Source organism: Lathyrus oleraceus, chromosome 5 (genome assembly GCF_024323335.1).
Source record: "Lathyrus oleraceus cultivar Zhongwan6 chromosome 5, CAAS_Psat_ZW6_1.0, whole genome shotgun sequence".
Classification (NCBI taxonomy): domain Eukaryota; kingdom Viridiplantae; phylum Streptophyta; class Magnoliopsida; order Fabales; family Fabaceae; genus Lathyrus; species Lathyrus oleraceus.
In genome coordinates, this window is record NC_066583.1 from 15,675,400 (window position 1) to 15,698,429 (window position 23,030).

At 36.5% G+C, this 23,030-nt stretch overlaps 1 protein-coding gene across 1 annotated transcript; it reads right to left on the bottom strand.

Moving 5' to 3' along the window:
• Positions 1–863: 863 nt before the first annotated feature.
• On the bottom strand, positions 864–2,035 carry LOC127084396 (BURP domain protein USPL1). Its single transcript, XM_051024833.1, has 2 exons — positions 1,870–2,035; positions 864–1,752 (listed from the first exon to the last, which is right to left on the bottom strand). The coding sequence occupies exons 1-2, from the start codon at positions 2,005–2,007 to the stop codon at positions 958–960; spliced, it is 933 nt and encodes a 310-aa protein (XP_050880790.1). The 5' UTR covers positions 2,008–2,035; the 3' UTR covers positions 864–957.
• Between the last annotated feature and the right edge of the window lie 20,995 nt (positions 2,036–23,030).

Below are 23,030 nucleotides of genomic sequence, written 5' to 3' on the forward strand. Positions count from 1 at the left end.
TATAAAATCGACCAAAGAATCCACCCTAAATTACCAAAAACCTCTCTATTTAAGGATTTAAGGATCACTTTAAGGGATTTAAGCTTTTCCATTGAAATAAAAGTTTTCCAACCAGAAAACTCAGTGTTACACCAAAAGAAATTCACTAACAGATGTAGACTATTATGGATCAACCAATGATTATAGAAGCTAAAGAGTTTGGACGCACAACTCATTGTCATATTTCAACTTAGTGTTAAGAGACATGATTTGCGTGTTGAACCCTTATTGCATTAGTTTTCCAAAACACTTAACACTTGGAGTAAATGTTAATACTATTTTCTCAACCATTGTTCGATAGTGATTGAATTACCATACATACAAAGAAAGGTGATCGATACATATACCTTTTAGTTGGGTTCAACCCTCTTTCCTCTTTGCTGAAAAGAAACCACGTTTTTTTCCTAGCAATTTGTAGGTAAATTTTTTCATAATTCTGTATAAATAAATAGTCCTTTATTTACATAGCTTTATTTTGTCAAACTCAGTCTACTTTTTTTTTGTTATGGAGTATTATAGTTGGAAATTACCTAACGAGATGCGTACGCGCATGAACAATACTACTTTTGACTTTAGAGTTTTTTAAATCATATTTTTTTAAAATAATTCGTCATCAGATTTGACTTTTGAGTTTGTTTTCTTATTTTTCTCTTTCTGTTATAAATCAATAAAACAGATTCCATAAAGAAAATTATCAGCATAAGCAACATTTGTTTGCAAAAATCAGTGTATCAATTACATGACTCGTTAAAATTATCTTTCTTGTTAGAAAAATAATTAATTTTCAAATAAATAACTAAAACTATAATTGTAAGCATATACAATCACACCAAAACATCATTTTTATTAGGAAGTTTTGCATCAAGATGCTCTATTTTATTATAGTTGACAAGTTTTTCATACACATAACAATTACAATTATTTATTAGGAACCAAAACTAGATTATCAGAAGGAAAAAAATGGCACACCGGAGATTTTCCCGGCCGAGTATTAAGAACACGAAAGGCGACATGATCGGCGTCCCATTTAGAAGTATCCATATGACAAATTGCGGCAGCTTCAACCGTTCCACCATCTTCACCTTCAACAACAATCTCATACAAATTCGCATCACCCTTTTGTGTATGGCAATAGAATACCGCAAAAGGGTATGGCATAGGGTGACATCCAAAAGCATTAGGAGCTGTGATTTTGTTTACTTTAGAAATTGTGTAGTTCTGTAAAGGGACAGTGGATTCTGTGACATGTTTTGTGGTCAAAAATTTGAAGTTTGAATTTGAACCAAACATGGAGTTCGCAAACTCGAACAATGACTCCAGCGATTTTGCACAGAATTTGGTTTCACCTTCCATTGGTTCAAACTGACATTGATCAATGGTGTATTTCATGGCTTTGGCTTGTGGTGAATCTTTTGGTATGGCGAAGAAATCCAGAAGGAGAGGGAGCTTCTCTATCGCGAAAGGGATTTTATCGGATTCTTCTTTAGGGAGAAATTTCGGAGATTTTGATGAATCTTTTTTGGAGAAATAAATCGGCATTCTTTTCCCGAGTTTTAAATCGTTCGGAACGAAAAATACGTTCAATTCAGGCTCTATTTGATTTTGATTTTGATGAAGATGATGATCCTTATGAGAATTGTGTTCCTCTTCATGGTGAGACTTTTCAACTTCCATGATATTGTTTATCTTCCTAGCACAACTCTCTTGTATAATCTGCAAAAATAAAATAAAAAATTAATCAAGTGGAAATATCATGTAGTAAATATTTTTTTCTTGATAACTAAAAATTGTTATTTAAAGAAGGTATGAAAATAGTTGAGAGGATGATACCAAAGAGAAAAATAGGGTAAATAGGATGAAGCTGCAAGAGGAAATTGAAAGTGCCATTTTTGTGTTTGTTTGAAGGTTGTGGCAGGGGGCAAAGAATATAAAGGGTGGAGTGGAGTGTGTTGGAAAAGTAAACAGCATTGAATTCAGAAAAATATTTATTAAAGTCAAAGTTTAGATTTTTTTATTATAAATAAACTAGATCAGACAAATAAACTAGTCAAAGTTTAGATTAAATTGTAGTGCCTCGTGAATGAACAAAGAAAAATGCATATAAACAATGTTTTTTTATGTGGATTTTTAATATGGTTAACTTTTTAATAAATAGGATGACTACACCAAGTTTCAATATAATAATATCTCATGTTTTTTAATATAAAATATTTGGAAATTTGTTTATCCTATTTATAAGAAAAATATCTCAATTTTTTTGACCAAATAACTAATAGCTAGAGTTCACCCTTTAAAAAATATATTTTTTTGTAAAAAATTGTGGCTGGAATTCATACCAACTCAGATGGCATTAAAGAGTACTCTTTTGACTAATAATATAAAAAAACATTTCTATTTATTTATTTTTTTAATTTAATGTTAGCAACTTTATAAACATTTTAATAGTTTAAAATTGTGTAAATTTTAATATTTAATATTAATTAGAAAGTGCTAAGGAGTGTTTTTAAAGCACTTGTTAAAATATACTAGTATTATAAAAAAATTATATCGTGCAATTTTGTGTTATATCAAAATTTATTTATGCTGAATTTTTTCTTTTAAATAACTACTATTTTAAATAATGAGCAGACGTCACGGGCAGTGGCGCATGCATGTTTTTATGCACTAATGCTCCAATCATAGTGACGCATGCATGCTTTTTTGCACTAATGCGCCAATCATAATGACGCATGCATGCACATGATGCAATAAGAGCAGACGACATTGTCAGTGGCGCATATATATATATATATATATATATATATATATATATATATATATATATATATATATATATATATATATATATAATTTAAAAAAAAATACACAACACATTTATTAAGGGGAGACACTAGGAGGAGTGATGCATGCATGCAAAAGGTTATTGAACATGCGACAGAAGGAGTGACGTATGCATGCAATATTGGTAGTAAAAAACAATAGACAGTGGTGTCAGGAGGAGTGGTTCATGCGTGCAATATTAGTTTTTTGCATGCATGCGTCATATGCAATGGCACATTAGTATAAATATGTAATGCATGCGCCACAGGCACTAGCGACTGCTCTTGTCGTGTAATTTTTTTTGTTTGAAAAGTGATTAGTTTGATAAATAGTTTGAAAATGTGGTTATTTTGATATTTAATTTGAAAATAGTGGTTATTTAAAAAAAATCTAGTTTTATAAATTTGTTATAATATTTTCTTATGGTTTTTCTTTTTTCTTTTTTATTCGACATCTTTATAATTATTTACTTTTATTGTTTTTAATTAAAATATATTTAAAAAGTTTCATGAACTCATAATAAATATTTTAATAAAAATAAAAAATTCTCAAGTTTGCTGGGTTAAAAGCATACGCATACCATTGTTAGAAGTAATCCTTCATAAGTAGTATTGTTATTTAGAGAAGAAGCTTCTAATGTGATTGTTACAGAAGTGGTGTTTAGTTTCTAGTTGTACTATTAGTTTTGTTAAGTTTAACCTAGCGTAGGTTAGCATTTTTCCTACGTTGCATTTTTGTTTGTGTATATAAACTAAACGTGTAAAAAAAATTCATAATACAATCAATATAGTTTCTCTCAAAAGTTAGTTAGATCTAATTTCTCTCTCTTCTCTCTCTATCTTCATCATCTTTGTCTTCAAATTTGTGCATCAATAATTGGTATCTAGAGCTCTGGCTAGATTCACAGGGAAACACGAGTGTACGGTGAGACATGTGTGATTGATTTTGTTTCTTGAATTCGCGTTGAATTCACGATCGGAATCGTAGCCGAATCGCATTTATTGATTTTGTAGGTTAGGGAAACACAAGTATTTAGTGAGATCTGTGTTTGACAGAAAGAATTGGAATCAGTGGTCGATTCAGATGTGTGTGTTGTTTGGCGCTCAAGACGTTCTTGATCTCGTCAACGACAATTATGTTCCGGTTGCAGCGGATGCGACAGAAGCACAGAGAAACGGGCATGGAGAAACGAGGAAGAAATATCAAAAGGCGTGCTACGTCCATCAGTGTGTGGATACGAACGTGTTTGAGAAAATCATTGATTCAACGACGATGAAGGTTGCGTAGGACACACTAGTATGTGCTACGGTGGTGATGCATCAATGAAGAATGTGAAGCTTCAGTCTCTACGTAAACAATATGAAAATCTCAATATGAATGTGTTTGGTGGGATTTTTGACAAGGGCAAAATCTGAGCAGAAGGTAAAACTTTAGGTACACTGATGATGTATGCATAAAGAGGAGTCCTGGGTCGACGAGATTTAGGAATTAGCATTTTCTGGAATGTTGTGTGAACATTTTGACCGCATAGAGTTTCGACAGCAGCAAGAGTGTCGAAGAAGCGGTTATTTGGGTGCGCAAATGCTCCGTTCAAATCTAAATAACTACCTGGGGTTTCTTTCCAAAGGACACGTGGAGAGAGCACATAGGCGGGCTGCATGCAAGGCTTCACATGGTGAACACTGAGGATATGAATGTTAGGAGTAGTTATTTTTGTACTAGTATATGAAGGAGTTCTTTGTAGAGTTTTGGGTGTTCATTTTATTACAGAAATCTCATTCAAAAATTGAAGTACCACTGTCAAGAGAAAAGAGTCATGACTGAGAAAATGTATGAATAATGAAACACCATCTTTTTCATTCAATTCAAAGTCTTTAATTTTTACTTTACGTTGTCTTATCAATTTATTTTCAGTTCCGTTCAAGTACATTGCTTTTATACTTTCAAGTCTTGTCATTTTCCTTATATTTCCTACACTATCGAAGTCTTTATCTCTTTACATTTACTAAAATCACTATTTTGACCAAGTCGAAAATAAGTTGTTTGACAAAAAAAACTATAGAATATACCTTTTAGCACTATGTCCTAGGATTCACAGGTCGATCCTGCAAGTAATCTTTAATTAAGAGACTAGCGATTGTTTACCAATTTTCCACGTAAACAAATTTGCATGCTCAACGAGACCCGTGCTAAATATGCATATCTTTTACAGATATCCATAGCTTTTCTTATAAAATTGTTATATATTCATGATTGTTTATGGGTAGTTTTGCATGCGATTAAGAAGTGGAAAATCTTTGTCTGAAATGTCGCGTCCTCTTGTAGATAATGTCAATCCCCAAAATAATCCTCAAAATATAGTACAACAATCAGCCGTGTCAATGGTTGAAGAGCATGTCGCCTCAACGTCTATTAGGACAATGGTTCTGCTGGTGTCAGCGATGCAAACCGCTCCAATATTGTCACATGGAGCGACTCCTTCACCGCAATCAGGGAATCCCCTTATTAACCATGCAATTGTGAGACCTTTGTTTGGGTCTTCAGTGCCACCAAGTGGCATAGACTACCCTTAACCCTGCAATTGCGAGACCTTTTTTTGAGAACCATTTTCAACCCTTTGATTGCAAATACAAATCAGACCTATGAAGTGTTCGCAAATCAAATGGGGTGAATTGCTGACTTCTTTGGCACGCCTCCAATACACGTGCAACCTACACCATAAATATCGAACATTAGGCAAGTCAAAAACCCCAAGAATAAGATAGCACAAGCCATTGTAGGCCAAAATCAAGGGTTTTAGTTACTAATCCTCATCTAGATAGGGAAGAGGTAGAATAAATAGAACAAAATAACCCTAGGCCTTTGATGGTTCAGAGAAACCAAAATGCTGACCAAGTGCTTAGGCATGTCCAAGAAAACAATTTTGGGGGACAAAACAACATAGCAAACGTGGGGTCGAGAAAATTTGGGCCCATAATGGCCTTAATGCAGGACTCCACAAACCAAATTTTATATCCCGTTTGTCAGCATACGTTCGACAAACGGAATTACCCAAGGGAAGGAAAGTCTCAAAGTTTACCAAATTTCCTAGAGACACCAATGAGTCGACAGTTAAACATGTCGCCCGCTACCAAACTGAGGCTGGAGGCATTGCTAACAATGATAATTTAAAGATGAAATACTTACATAATTCTTTAACTAAAAATGCTTTCACTTGGTTCAAAACACTTCCTCCACACTTTGTCCAATTGTGGAGTCAATTGTTGACATTGTTCCACGAACAATTTTATATGGGACAGTCAAAAATTAGTTTGAAAGAGTTGGCTAGTGTTAGGTGAAAAGTCCATGAGTCGATAAATGACTATTTGAATAGATTTAGACTTCTCAAGGGAAGGTATTTTACGCAGGTGCCTGAACATGAGTTGGTCGAAATGGTCGTTGGTGGCCTAGACTATTCAATTAGGAAAAAATTGGATACCCAATATCTTAGGGATATGACACAATTGGCAGATAGGGTTCGCCAAGTCTAACGTTTGAAAGCTAAAAAAGCTAGAACGAATAAATATCATAAAAAGGAAAAAATCTCTTATATAGAAGAAGAAGATTACATTTCTGATGTGGGCGATGATTGTTCTTAAGAGGGTGAGGTCAACCTGGCTGAACTTAATCCCATTATGTGTGTTAATTTTTGAAACCATCGAATGAGAAAAACCATGTCGAGACCAGCAAGAATGGGAAGTTCGCCACTAGAACTTATCTATATATTTATTAATGCATATATTATTTTACTCCAAAATAACATATTGATTTTTGTCACTTCACTAAATTTTTTCACTATTCTATTCGATCTTTCTCTTTTAAATCTTACGCACTAATATAATCAACAATATTTCTTCGTATTCTATTAGTTTCTCTTATGTTAAATATTCGAATATTATTTTATACAATTTAGATATGTGTTAAAACACATTATAGTATTTATAAAAGATAATATAGTACTTTAAAATGTATTATGGGTAAAATAATATAATTTTTAATTTCAGTTATAATAAATATTATGGGAGGTTTTATTTTAATTTTTTAATTAAAAAAAATTTGTTTAGGACCGGATAGTCCGAAGCCCATCTAGAATCGGACTCAAGTAGTAATTTTCGAGTCCATGTTACAACATGACTTTTTTAGCTCAGCTCTAAAAAGTCAGATGTCCGCCAAAGTCGGCCCGTTTAGAGTCGGTAGTCCATTTTGATAGCTCTAGTTACAAGCACGCACGTACCACCATTCACATATATCAATGTAAAAATTAAAATGAAGCGAAAACCGCAAATGTCACCTTCCATGCTCATACACATGCAACAAGGTGGGAGAGGTGTGTTTAAGTTATGCCCATGTCCTTATTTCCGCTCTTAGTCGGGAGTAATAAATGACCATCCACTATGTAACCAATAGAAAATGGGTTTTTCTGCTCCATCCTCTGTATTCACCCACACAAAAATTATATATTTTTAAACTGTATTTTTTTCATATTAATAAAAATTAATAATTAAATTTAATATTTGTTCATTTAAATAATAATTATAATAAATAATTTTTTTAATTCATTTATAGTTTAAAAAAATGAATGATAAGTCTAATAAATTTGCTATATTAAGATTAAGAAAAATAAATGTTTGAGAAATTTATTAAAAATAAACATTAATAAAATAAATTTAATAGGTCGGGGCGAGGGCCGAAGTGGGGGTCGGGAAGATACTAGCATCCTCCTCCCCACCTCTGTAATTAAAAACCAAGGTTTTCCTGCACCTTCCCCGCCCCCGATTAAATTGGATTTTGTCTACTAAATTTGGGGCAAGGGCGACCGGGTCTGGTGGGGGCGAATTTTATTGCTCTACCTAATGACCATTTGATTAAAATTAATTGCATTTAAATATTCATTTTTTCTTTATGGCAAAATAATATATTAATAAAAAACATAATCACCAACATAGATATGGAACAAAATTTGTATTGGTAGATTGTGCTCGAACCGACCTCGAGTTCAATGGAGAAAATTCACTTTTCTTGAATTTGGATTTGGGTTTATATGTTCTCTGATTTCAAAATATGTATGAGACAAATAGGGGTGTTTATGGATGTGGGTCGGTCCACGAACCTACTGACCCAAAATGAATCAACCCATAAATTATCTAAAGTCATTCATTTATGGGTATACTTAACCCAACTCATAACAACCCGTATAAATTTGATTTGAGTATCGGGTTTGAGTTTTGCAACTCGTGGACCCGTTGACCTAACCCATTGATGCGACTTTAATAATTTCTTATTATTTTTATTATTATTTTAAATAAAAATATAAAATTAATATCTCACTAATAAACATGTTTTTTCCAAAAGAAAAATTATTCTCTATCAATAATATTATTAAACCAATGAATTTATATAATTCTAAGGTTAAATGTTGTTTCTTATTTTCTTTTGTATCATTTTCAACTTATGTGTTTTATGGAAATAATGTGTCTTAATGAATTTTATACTATTATCAAGTGTTATGACATGTTGATGAATTTTATTAGATATTATATGATGTGTTTCATCGAATTTGAGTGTTATAAATGAGTATGATTATATTGAGTTGTGTTATATTTTTTTTAAACCGACAAAAAGAATTATAAAAAATATATATTTTATTTGAAACACAACCTGTGAACCCAACCCAACCCATAAATGAATGGGTCGGTTCAGATCGGTTTTGACAATGAAATTGCGGGTTGAACGACGAACCTAACCCATTGAAGTTTGAACGAGTTGGATTGCGGGTTAGACCAAACCCGGTCCAACCCAACCCGTATACACCCCTAGAGACGGATAATTGGGACACTAATGCTCATCCTAAACTTGTCTCATAACCCTCCCTGTTGATAATTTAAAATGTTTGATTTTGATTATTTAAAATATTAATTGTTTGGTTAATACATTGTTATTTGATTTGTATTTTATTATTTGAAATACATGTTTTAAAACTTTATTTTAAATTATTGTTTGTAATGTTTGTTTAGATTTCAAAATATATTATGAGTTGGGAAAATGAACTTTTTAAAATTCTAAAAATTGATTCTAATGCATGGATGGGACATGGCGGAGATACCTGAACTCGTTTGGAGTGGATTTTGAATTTAATTATTTATTTCTGTTTGGATTGGGGCGGGAAACTAATAACTAATTTAGATTTGGATTTGAGTACGAAGAAGATAAAATTCGTCAATGTACCACCTCGTTGTCATGCTTAAGTACAAATAATCATAAAGAAAAAGAAGTGTCTAATAGACTACGTAAGATACAAATAAAAACCTAACAAGAAAAAACAACAACCAACAAATCAATAAATCAAACAACGTAAGATGGAAAAACGCTTAAACAATTAAAGATCAAACTCAGTGGAGTTCTAGTTAAAACTTATATTTCGTAGAATTTATACATTAGATTTAATTTTTGATTTTTCATAATTTAATTAGTGTTCATTGTTAAAGGAAATATAATTTACAATGACAATTAATTTCAATCATCTTATCATATAGTGTACCGTATTTTACTTAAGTGTGTGATATCTCACGGTGTTTCATATTTTATTTAAGTACACCGTACCTTACGGCGTTCCTTATTTCACTTAAGTACATCGTACCTCACGGTGTTCCATATTTCACTTAAATACATTGTACCTTAAGGCCTACCACATTTCTAGGTAAGTTCATGAGACTTTTAGTAATATTGTCTTTGACTTTGTAATTAGTTTAGCGTGTAATATATTTAAATCATCTTCAGGGTTGTGCAGCGACACTATTACTTGAACAATATTAGAAAAAAGCCCGCATTAATCGCGCATACGGTAAGTTGATTACTTGTGACATTCATTTATATTAATAATTACATGCATGTGTGGTTATATATTCATGAAATGTTTAAATTTGTAGACGAGGAGGCAACCAAAGAGATACTAGTGTGGCTATTATATCGTGAAACACATGTTAAACATTGTATTTACCGACATTGTTGATTCTTTGAAACATGTATATATTATATATGTCATGAAATTTTTAGAATAAAATATTAATGTTTAAGTTTTCTATTATTTCAAATCATGTGATATTCAATTTTCTACACTTTTTTTATATAGACATTTACCGACACTACACCATTCTCCACTGACAATTTTAAAGACCTTCGTAAACGTTGGGCATTTAGCTTCAATTTTCTTAAGCCAAAGGGTGATCAAACTGTAGCGGTGTATTCGTCGTTATATGATTTATTGATTAAACCATAAGCAAAGCATACAATGAATTCGAGTCGCCACCGCACTTTTATTTATCCAAAGGACTGGCTAAAAAGCGAACAAAAGCCTAAGAAGTTTTACGCGTAGAAAACTAATGAAAAGATCAGAGAGTCTGGGTAAGGGGTAAATTACGCAATGGGAAGGTGTTAGGCACCCACTACGTCCTAGGTACTCCTAGGGAGCCCTTTTCACACTTGTTGTATAAAATTGTTATTTGTTATGAAATATTTATTGTGCAAACATGATTGGGATGATGAGAAAAGAATATACATTTTTTATTGTTTTGTGTTCGAACGGATGAACCCGTTGCCTACGTACCTTCCATCAAAGGTAAGGATCAAAACGCCGTAGTTCGGCTAAAAGATTTCCAAAAGTTAGTGGATTCAATTTTAAACACAAGCCCTAAGGTCTTACGTTATCCACGGGAGAAAACTCAACCTTATAAAACAACGAGTCCACCATGTGAGAAAAGCTTCAACTTGCTAGTGAGGGGTTAACCCTATAATAAGCAAGGAAGACTTACAATTCAATCAACTAAGGACAAATAGGTGAGATTAACATCAACCAACTAGGATAAATCAAACCTATGGCTAATGTATGAAAACTTAACAAGAATGGACAAAGCCACAAAACAATTGAATGGGTGAAGTTAATTGATTATGATTATTCACAAAAAGAGAGTCAAAGTATGATTAAGATTGATTCAAAAGAAGTATTAGGAAGTGGAGTTTGAAAAAGTCAAGGACTTGGGGTCCAGGTTTTTAATTTAAAAGCATGAAGATGTTTGCACAATATTTATCTCAAGTTTTGAAAGTAATGTGTGAAAAGGTTTAGGACAAAATGGATGAATGGATGAAGATGGAGTGTAAAACTTCCTAGAAGGTTCACCTCTTGAAATCATATAGAAGATGACTCAAGTGTGTCCTTTGGAATAGACAATGAGCAATGACAAACAAGCAAAACAAAAGAAGAAAGCCAACAAAAGCGGATACCGGATGCCAATCACTGGACTTATACCAATCTCCTAAAACAGAACTGGATATCAGAGGCCACTCTATGGACTTATACTAATCTCCTCAACAAAGAAAATAAAAAAGTGGATACCGGATGCCAATCTATCTGGACTTATACCAATCTCCAACAACAAAGCAAACACTTGGATGTCAGATGCCAATCTATCTGGGCTTACTCTAACCTCCAACATATGATCATAGGAAAACAAATGCCAAATTACACGGACTTACAATTGCATCCTCACATAAATCAAACAAATGCATCAAGCAAAGAGAAGATGAGTGGCCAATGAAATGGTCTTATACTCCCTTCCATATCATAAGAACAATGGCCAATGAATGGTCTTACAATTGTCCTCAATGGGTAAACAACAAAGATATGTCACAAAGACAAATGAAATGATCATGCACTAATGAGCAATTAATGAGGATAAATGCACAAAGCATACAAGCAAACATGTGCATATGAAGTAAGCAATCAATCAAATGAAGCCATTCAGCACACATTATAACCAAGCAATAAGGCTCATACAAAAGGGTTAGGCATTGAAGCCAACTGGAATAGGGTTAATGGTGCTCTTAACCTTGACATTGAGAGCCAAGGTGAAGCAGATGAAAGGATATGAGGGGTGTGCCTCATGCTCTTATCCCTGGTCAGGGAGAGCTTCAAATGATAGAAGGTGTGGGAGTTCAGAAAGTAGGAACTCTCTCCACAAGTTATTGACTCGATAGATCTTAGGTTTTTACTCACTATGCATCAACACAAGTAGTGTGAGCAAGGTGAGTGACTCACAGAATAGTAGGAGATAGGCTACATATCTCTTTTGTCTACCAATTGCCTTATTCAAAGGACTTTTCCTGCTTGGGACAAAAGTAAACAAGCACAAACATCGCCTCTTAAGGAGGACTTCAGACAGTTGCCTGGCCAAGTAACAGGCCAGGTCTTCCAGACTACATGAAGAAAAAGGATTCTACCTCAATGCAAATGCTATCAAGCAAAGCAAAGCAAGTTCTTAAAAGAACTGAGCAACTAATGGTACCTGAAATCAATCAAGTAAAATCAGTACACAACTCAAATTCAAAATCAATATAAGATAAGGATCAACAGAATCAGTCAAATGTGCAATGCACAAAGCTCAAAGCATATGAGCTAGACATCCTATAAAACAAACAAGTTAGTTCATGATAATCAATCAAACTCAAGCAACTTGCATAAAGCTCCTTGAAGCATTTGCTTCTTAACCTGAAAAACTAAACTCAAACATGAGCAACAAGACCACTAGGACAAGCCTAGGGTCAAAAAGAGATAAGAAATCAAAAACAGCAAGTGAAAGATATCCAAAATTAAGTTCAAACAATTAAGAAACAAACCCAAGTGGTTTCACATTCATATCATTCATCATTATCATTTCATAAGCAAATTAGGTCAAAGCATGTCATATAGAACCTCAAAGGAGTCAACAGAATGATTCAACTCAAATCCAATCACAAACATTTCAAAAAAATCTCAAATAATTCATGATCAAACATCATCCATGACATGATAAGCATACCAAATTGCAGCTCATTTGGATCAAAGGAAGTAGGTCAATGAAAATCAGAAAGTCAAAGCAAGTTCAAGCAAACTCATACAAAGCATCAAAACATGCACCAACTTCAATAAATCATAAAACAGTGACAACACATGATAAATGAATGGGACTAAAACCATGACAAACTTTAAGATGTCTACAATTCACATGTCAAATTTCACATCCATTCAATTAAGCATTAGGATTTCACAAATCATATAACATCATGTGTCACAAAAAGTCAACAAATGACCAAACAAGGGAGAAAATTCCAATCAAATAGGAAATGCCATCAATAATTCCAGAAAAATTCACATGTATTCTCGACATCCATAAGTATGTTCATGCAAAAATCCAGACCAATTTGAGTTCAATAAGCATGGTAATTAAAATCATGAAGTTGGACATGAATGGTGTGACACAAATTGTCACACCCCTATTCAAAAAATCATATCTCATCAACCAGCAATAATAAATTCACAAACTCTACACCAAAATCACCATGAACATGTCTAGTTTAAGCACAAAAAATTTCAGAAGCATTGGATTAAGTATCATCATTTCACAAGAAAATTGGCATAACATACATAAAATGGACAACATGAACAAACCCTAGCACATTTTAAAATCCACACATGCAAAAAATCTGGAAAAATCATCATAAACAACTAGAGGTCAAGAGGAGCATACCACAAAAAATCCCATCAAATTTGGATTAAAAATGAGTGACTTATGAATTTTTGAAGATTGGGGCACAAAATGAAATAAATAATGAAAATGGAAATGATTTAATTAAATAAATAAACCGGCAGTGGCAAAACTGTAAATAGCCGGTCCCTTAAGTGAAACTCTGCGTTTCACTTAAGGAGGTGTCCACACCTGATTCGCGCATGGCAATGAAATAGTAATTTTCATGCAAAACAAAAACATTCAGCAACCAAACACGACCTGGGTTCAGCATTTTTAGGGTTTGGGTACTGTTCATCATCATCATCAATCGTGATGAACTTTTGTCCCGGATTTGGAAAATGAGCATACCATTCAAATCAGCAAATCACGTACATCACAAATCCAACCTTGATTTTCATTATTTCAAGCTAACAAAGAAAAACTAAGCACAAACATATTTGAACAACAAACTTTAAATCGATGTTTCTCTCTCAATAATCCATGGTTTTTCATGATTCGAAGTTCATTGTAATCAGCATGGTAAGATCTTTCTAAAGCATAGCATGATTTGGACAATAAAGAGGTTCGAAATCTTACCAGATTTGAAGAACAATGATGGAACAGTGATTCTTTGGCCGTGATTAGCTGAAACAGATGCACAAATATGTTCCAGATGATGAATGGACAAGTATTGTAAGCTCCGTTGCTTTGATTCTAGCTCCAAAATTCGACTGCCATGGAAGGTATGTGAATGCAACAGTGCGGTTCCAGCTCTACAGTTGTGAATCTATCCTTGCAAAAGCTTAAAAAAGGTTTGCAGATGATGAAACAATCAACAAGGCACGAGCTCTTTTGAGATTTCTCAGAAAAGTTCCCAAAATGAAGAATGAGAAATTTGAGAGGAAATGAATTTTAGCTCTGGTTTGGTGAAGTGTGGCTAGGGTTTTCTGTCAGAAAATGAGCAATATATACTCTGTTTAATGAAGCTTAAGCTTGGTTAGTGGAAAGGTAATCTCATTTAGCTCAAATGAAGTGTTATGGTTAATTGGTGAAATTCACTCAAATGGCAAGGTGCATGTGCTACAGTGCGAAAATTGGGCTTTAAGCACATCCAAAACATGATTTCTGAACATTGGCAAATAGTAAAATGCATTGGAAATGGTTAATTTGAAAAGTCACTTTTTCACCTCCTCTTTTTAAATTCAAACCACTTGAAAAAGGCCATTTTGATTGGATGATTTTTGGTGAATTGTGATGAAGAATTTGGATAGAGCACATCAAATATGACTTGTAGCAAAAAACCTCACTCAATTTGGCCAAATGGTTTGGAAGATATGCCACTTTGAAGTTCAAAAATTTTTTAGAATGATTTGATCATAACTTGCCAACCATAAATGAGAAATGAGTGTTCTTGGACTTTTTTGGAAATGGGAGAACAAGATCTTCAACTTTCATGTTGGACAAAAATTCATTTGAAGCTTGTATGATGAAGTGATTTTGAGGAGAAGAACTTTCTATTTTTGGCAAATTCCAATTACAGGTCAACTTTCTATTTTTGGCAATTTCTTGTCTGACTTCAAATTCTTCACTGTGGATGTTTGACATGTTATATGAGGCTTATATGGACATGAATGAGGCCTCTCAAACCAATTCCCACCATCAAATCACTGATTAAATGCACAGTTGACCACAGTTGACTTCAGTTGAATTTGCTAGGGTTTTGGTTGACTGAACCATGTTCTGATGAATTCCAAACCCCTACCACTTGATATCTTGATTCAAAATGATGTCACACTCATATGAACTCTTGATGAATGACCATGGTGCCCGAATTCCTCAAGAATGGCCACCAATGACTGCTCAATGACTGTTTTGACCTAGCTGGCTTCATCTGCAAGTAACATGGTTAGATGACAATATTTTTGTACCTTTGGTTAATAGACAGATGAAAAGCAAAGATATACAAATGCAAAACATGCTTGGTGATCAAGAACCACACTCACAAGATAACCCACCCATTAGGAGGGAAGCAAAGGTGCACAAAGATCCTTGAGGCAATGGTATGATATGATATGATGCCATGAGGGATCTTAGGGACAAAATTGGGGTCTTACAGATGCCCCTATTTAAGGTCATTCTAGCCGGAGAAGTGAAGTTTAGAAATCTTCATCTCGACGCGGTAGAATGGGCTTAAATAACAGTAATGAGACAAATTTTGGTCCCTAAGAGACCTCATGATGCAAATGTATGTATGCAAAAGACACAAACTCTGTGGGGATACAGTTCACACAGAAGAAAAGACGATCTGTCGGAGTAATACACTTACCAGGAACAGAGACTCTAACAAGACTCTTGTTGGGGATAGTAAAAGAAAAAAAGAATGCGTGAGCAGGACACGACTTCAAGTTGGGGAAAAACAAAACTGACACAGCGTGAACAAGACAGGACTCTGATTAGGGTAACAGAAATCAGACTGGAGACCTCACTGGGGAGTGAAGGACTCACACTGGGGAAGAGAAAATTCCAAAAGGAAAACATCCATTGGAGAGACACAAGCTGACTCCTGGGAAGAAGCAATAGGAAACTCCACTGAGGAAGCACCAAAGAATGAGATGTTACCGGTATAAGGGTAACAAACTCAGGAAGAATGAATATCTAAGACCGGTATAAGGGTGAGAGATATCAATCAACCAAACATCTGAGAAAAACCTGAAAAAGGTACATAAACTCAGGAAAATCTGACTCCGCAGGGGACCGAAGTCATAATAGGGAGCAGAAAGGAAGGAACACCAGGGATACCGAGGTATATAATAGGTGACCGACCAAAGCGTGAATTGGTATATATGCCAAAACACTCATCATCCGAAAGGAGGGCTTGAAAAAGCAAATCGACTTACAGGATGGACATTCGAATCCACAACGGGAAAACGAACCTTACTCAACTGGGGACACAAACCCAAAGAGTGCATGAGACATAATATCCATTACCGGCAGACCGTGGATAAGAAAACTCGCATGAGATATATTATCTATTACCGTCAGAACGTAGATAATAAACTCGCATGGTAAGAAACACCAGAGATACCAAGGTATATAATAGGTGATCTACCGAAAACGTGGATTGGTATATATGCCAAAACACTCATCATCCGAAACACAAACTGGTTAAAGGATGGATATTCGATTCTACAGAGAATACGAATCTTGCTCAGCTGGGGAAAATCAACAAAGGATTCCAACTAAAGAGCGCATGAGACACATTATTCATTACCGGCAGACCGTGAATAATATACTCGAAAGGAAAAGACACCAGAGATACCGAAGTATATAATAGGTGACTAACCAAAAAGAGAGACAATCGATACCAAGCATCCGGGTAAACGAAAGACAACTCAAAGGGATAAATTGCAAGCATCCGGAAATTATCCAACAACACAGAATATTCGATTCCGCAAAGGGATATAACGAATCTTACTCGACCAGGGAAACACAAAAGGCTTCGACTGAAGAGTGCATGAGATATATTATTCATTACCAGCAGACCGTGAATAACATACTCGCATGGAAGATTATCTACAACTGGTATAAGGGTTAATAAAGGATAAATCAACCGAAAAGAAAGGTATCGGGATACCAAACTAGGTATATAATGATGACCAATCAAAGGGAACAACAACATTACCAACACAAGGGTAAATGAAAGGAGACCCGTTGGGGATAAATTGCAAGCATCCGACAATTATCCAACTGTACCACAAGGCACAAACTCCGCTGGGGAGAAACATCAACACTTGGGATTTACAACTACCGAATACGGGGTAGAAGACCACAAACTCAACTGGGGATAGAAATCACCACAGGGAGACACCAACTCTGTTAGGGATAAAACCACAACAACAGGGATCCACTTACAATCAGGACGAACCACAAAGGTTATCTCTGTTAGGGGAAAAGAGATAGGACTTACAACTACCGAATACGGGGTAATAGCCATACTCTGGTGGGGATAACCATGAAATAGGGTTTACATCTACCGAATACGGGGTAGAAGACCAACAACTCTGCGTGGGGATAGAACAAATCACAAATCCGCACGGGAAACCAAAATAGGGCTTATAACAAACCACAAACTGCTGGAGAGCAGGAAAAATAGGATTTACAACTACCGATTGCTAGGTAGAAAATCAAAACTCTTGCCGCGGAATAAAGGTATATAACCACCAATTCCATCAAAAGGGCAAGGAAAATAGGACTTACAACTACCGGTATGAGGGTAGAGACCCGAAAAACTCCGCTGGGGGAATAACCCACTGGGAAGCACAAGACATTTTGACAAATAGCCAATTCGGGAATAATCCGAAAAGACAGACTGAATCAAAAGACGTCCTAATGAGGATGTAACTCAAATAGGAAAATCCATCCCAATATATATATTGGGGAGGAAACGGAAGAAACCGTCATCCACGAGGATATATCTCAGTGGGGATCTGCAGAAGGAAAGATAACAGATACTTTCTGCTTATGGGGTTGACTCTACATGGAGAGATTTAACACCCGACATCTGCTAGGGGAGATCTATTGGGGATCTGTATCCATAGCAGGAACAATCAACAAAAGATACATGGCGAGAAATGCAACATGAATATCTGAATGTTTATGGATATGCATGAATATGCGTGATTTATGTTTGATGAATGCTGACAAAACAGACATATCTAACACAAACAGGTCCAGGAATCAAACGCCCGGTATTATACTTCCAGGGGAAAAACCAACTGGAAAGCCAATCTGCGGAGATCTACATGCTATAAAGCATAGATCTGCAGGTACTGCTGGGAAAGCAGAGGATCAGAGATATCAGGAAACACCAAATCTCTGAGTGATGGATCAGCAAACAACCCAACCAGGGTACAGAAAGTCACAACGGGCAAAACAGCCACCAAGACGAATTTGTTGGGGAACAAGAGAAAATCTCAAAGATCCGCAGGGGATCTCAGCATCAACTGAGAAAACAAAGTTCTGCAACTCCAAACAAACTCCGGGGAACAACCCACTGGGAGAATAACATCATCCGAGTAGAATCCAACTGCATAAGCAACTCTACTGGGGAAAACTGCTGCTGGAGAAAACTGAGTCTTCAACAACACTTTGCTTGCAACTATGCTGGGGAACAACCCCATCACAAGATCTGGAGAAAGAAGATACAACCAAACCAGGAATATGAACTAAATGTCTTACCTGTTGGAGATCATGCCACCCTTGGGAGAGCACTGAGATATCTTTGAGTATCCTTTCAACCTTGTGAATATTCACTTTGTTTAAAACAGCAAATTTTGAAAAATTTGATTTGTTAAAAAAACAATGATATTTTATCAATTAAAACATGCAAAACATTTGTTGAATTGAAACAAATAAGAGTGCAAATAATTGGATAAAAGCTCAAATTCATTTGATGGAATGGTAGCCTGCAAATGGCAAGACTCCATAGATCTGTACAAATTTGAAATCAGTGATATATATTGGAAGAGGGCTACATTGAACATAATGATCCTTTCTCTACCAATTTGAATCTCGATGTATTCGAAGCTTCAGTTGACGACGAATCGAGAATCCTCTGACGAAAAGACAGCTGGTGAAACAGAAAGTCTTGTCAGGATGCAGTTACTTGCCAAATCCCTAATTTTTGCCTAGATTGCCCCAGAGTGGGGTACTCAATCTAGCGGGATGCAAATATTCTCTTTTTTTTCAAGTCTCTAATTTTTGCCTGGATTACCCTTGCAGGTTCTCCACCGAGACGCTCATTTTTGCCTAAGCCGCCCTTTCGGGTTTTCAACTTAGCGAGCCATTCTGTTTTTTTTCATTTGCATACACTTTTTTTTTTATTTTTTTTTTAGGCAAAGTATTTCTTGACTGCATCTGAATTCACAGGACGAGTGAAATCCTCCCCATCCATTGTTATAAGCATCAAAGCTCCGCCTGAAAAGGCTCTCCTAACAACATATGGACCCTCGTAGTTTAGAGTCCACTTGCCCCTGGAATCGGGCGCGAAAGACAAAACTTTCTTGAGCACGAGGTCACCTTCTCGGAACACACGAGGCTTGACCTTCTTATCAAATGCCTTCTTCATTCTCTGCTAATATAACTCACCATGACACATGGCAGTTAACCGCTTCTCTTCAATCAAATTCAATTGGTCATAACGACTCTGAATCCATTCAGCATCAGTCAACTAGGGATTTGAGGGTATAATTTTTCTTTTTCTTTTGAAAAATATTTTGAAATTTTTTTCCTGATTTTTGATTTTTTTCTTCTTTTTCACCCTCTTCTCTTTTTTTTCTTACATTACATTTGTAATGCCCCAGTTTGACTGTTTTGCTGATTCTCATGATACAGCTGAATGAGCCTCTTTCGTGCTCAAGAAGACGGGTAATCTCATCAGGAATCCCCTTCAACATCATCTTCCTCTGCCTCAAATACAAGGAATTCAAGATTGGGAGATGGCGTTGGATCATTATGTTCAATGGGTTTAGAAATCCCTGCATAATGATTCTAGATAATGAAAGCTTTTGAATTTTAAACAAGCAAATCATTTATGCAGATGAAAAAGCTGTTTTCTTGTTTTTCAAGGTTTTTTTTTTGTGATCACTGATTTCATGCAAAGGCAAAAAGTGAAAACAAAGGAAAAATAAATGTTTAACAATGCATTAATTGAATGAAAACATCATTGTATATATGCTTTGCCAACAATGTCATCACTTCTCCTTTTGGCATGGGAGAAGGGTTTTAAACAAAGTGAACAATTACTCTGATCTATTGATGACTGTAGGAACATCTACAGCGACCCAATTGTGGCAGACACCACCAGGAATAACGAAGTTGTTCACGTCCTCTGCATCCTCTTCCAAGATAGCAACAGCTTCCTCTTCAGGTTGATCAGCATGGATGAATCCTCCACTTGTGAACAAACCTTGCTCATTACATGCCCCAGAACAGTAGCCAATGCCAGCCCGGGATCTGTTATCTTCAAGTTCAATCACCTTCCCTAATCCAGCAACTGCACCACATTCAATGGCCAGCTTTGCATCACGGTAGGAAGTGAATGAAGGAGACTTCTTCTCGATTGGTTCATCAATAGATAAAGCTTGGAATGGAGTTCCAACTTCATCCTCAGCGTCAATGTACGAGAAAGAAGACAAATGGCTAACCAGGAGAGCCTTTTCTCCCCCTACCACAACCAGTTTCTTATTTTTGACAAATTTCAACTTCTGGTGTAGGGTGGATGTCACGGCGCCAGCCTCGTGAATCCATGGTCTGCCTAAGAGACAACTATCAGATGGGTGGATATCCATTACCTGGAAGGTAACTTGGAAATCGCTTGGTCCAATTTTGATAGGGAGATCAACTTCCCCAATCACGGTCTTACGCGACCCATCGAATGCCTTCACAACAACCCCACTCTGCCTCATATGAGGACCTTGATATGACAATCTGGAGAGTGTGGTCTTTGGCAATACATTTAGAGAAGATCCAGTGTCCACCAACACATTGGACATTGCATCAGATTTGCAATTCATGGAGATATGTAAAGCCATGTTGTGGTCTCTTCCCTCCTCAGGGAGATCAGCGTCACAAAAGCTCAAAGTGTTGCAAGCGGTAATGTTTGCAACAATACTATCAAATTGCTCAATGGTGACGCCGTGATCAACATACGCCAGATCCAAGACTTTCTGCAAAGCCTCCCTATGGGGTTCTGAATTCAGCAGCAGAGAAAGAATGGAAATCTTGGATGGCGTTTGTAGAAGCTGGTCTACAACATTGTACTCACTCTTTCTGATGAGCCTTAGCATCTCATCAGATTCTTCATCTACAATGCCACTCGGGCCAACTGAAGAAACGAGAGTTTTTTGTACAGAGGAGGATGGTTTGGCAACATCACGTGCCTGATTCTGAACATTCACAGCGGTCCCAACCGGACGCTCAACCGTATCAGAAGCAACAGCCTTAGGAGGCGCAGAAAACACACGACCACTTCGGGTCAACCCACTTACGTCAGCGACGTTGGTCACGGAAGTTGAAGGTAAAGGTACTTCCACCCCATCTTGCACAGCAACAGGGTTATATCTGAATGGTACGGCTTTATCAAATGAATAGGGTACAGGGCCTGTCGGTTTAATGACCAAAGAAGAGGAAGCCTTCGGCTTGTTGCTATTGTAACGAATAATAACATGCTCGGGCAGCTTGAACACTGGAGATATAACATTCACTTCAGGCTCGTCTTTATCAACATTGCGATTCTGCAGAATCTCAATGGTACCCTCATCCAACAACTTTTGAAGTTCTCGGCGTACTTGATCGCAACCCAAGTGGTTAACCGAGCAGACGCGACACTTGTCGTGGTTATGCTTCAAGTAGCTGTACTGACACAGCAAACGATGTAATTCAACCAACGACTGCCTAATGTGGCTTACATATCTGACCTTGTACTTCCCAAGGCATTCCTGAACCATATTAACTGACTTCCCATGCCCAGGCAATGGGTTCTTGGTGACATTCGGGCCTGAATCTTCAAAACTCAAGATTCCACACCTCATAAGGTCTTGAACCTTAGTCTTGAGTGGGTAGCAGTTCTCGATGTTGTGACCCGGAGCACCGGAATGGTAAACACAATGCTGGTCTGGTTTATACCACCATTGTGGATTTGCAGGAATGACAGGGGGATCCCTGGGAGAAACCAATTTCCTTTCCAACAAGGAAGGATAAAGCTCTGCATATGTCATAGGAATTGGATCGAAGCTGATCTTCTTCCTATCATAATTCACGTTAGCTTGATTGGTTGTACTGCCACGAGGCTGGTAAGCCTGTTGCTGTGGACGGTGTTGTTGCTGGTACTGAGGTTGTTGATATTGTTGCTGATGCTGATATTGCTGATGTTGCTGAGCATTGTCTTTAAAGACAGGTGCTATATGAGCCACCTGATGCTAATGACCGGCACGGCGTGCAGGCTTCCTCTGAGCAGAGGGTCTTCTGTGCTTGGGATGGGATTGCACAGCATGTGCTTCCCCATCCTTCCTCTTAAACGCTCTATATCGTTTAGAGGAAGAGCTCTCATCCTTCGCCAATCGTCCTTCACGGACACCTTCTTCGAGACGCATCCCCATGTTCACCATCTCGGTGAAATCAGAGGGAGCGCTTGCTACCATCCGCTCATAATAGAATGAGCCAAGAGTCTTCAAGAAGATCTTGGTCATCTCCTTCTCCTCCAGCGGTGGAGTGATTTGAGCTGCCAGCTCTCGCCATCTCTGGGCGTACTCCTTGAACGTTTCCTTGTCCTTCTGCGACATGGACCTGAGTTGATCTCGGTCAGGCGCCATATCGATGTTATATTTATATTGCTTGACGAAGGCTTCGCCAAGGTCGTTGAAGGATCTGATGTTGGCACTGTCCAAGCTCATGTACCATCTGAGCGCGGCACCGGACAGACTGTCTTGGAAATAATGAATCAACAGCTGATCATTATCAGTCTGGGTAGACATCTTCCTGGCGTACATGACCAGGTGGGCGAGTGGACAGGTGTTCCCTTTATACTTTTCAAAG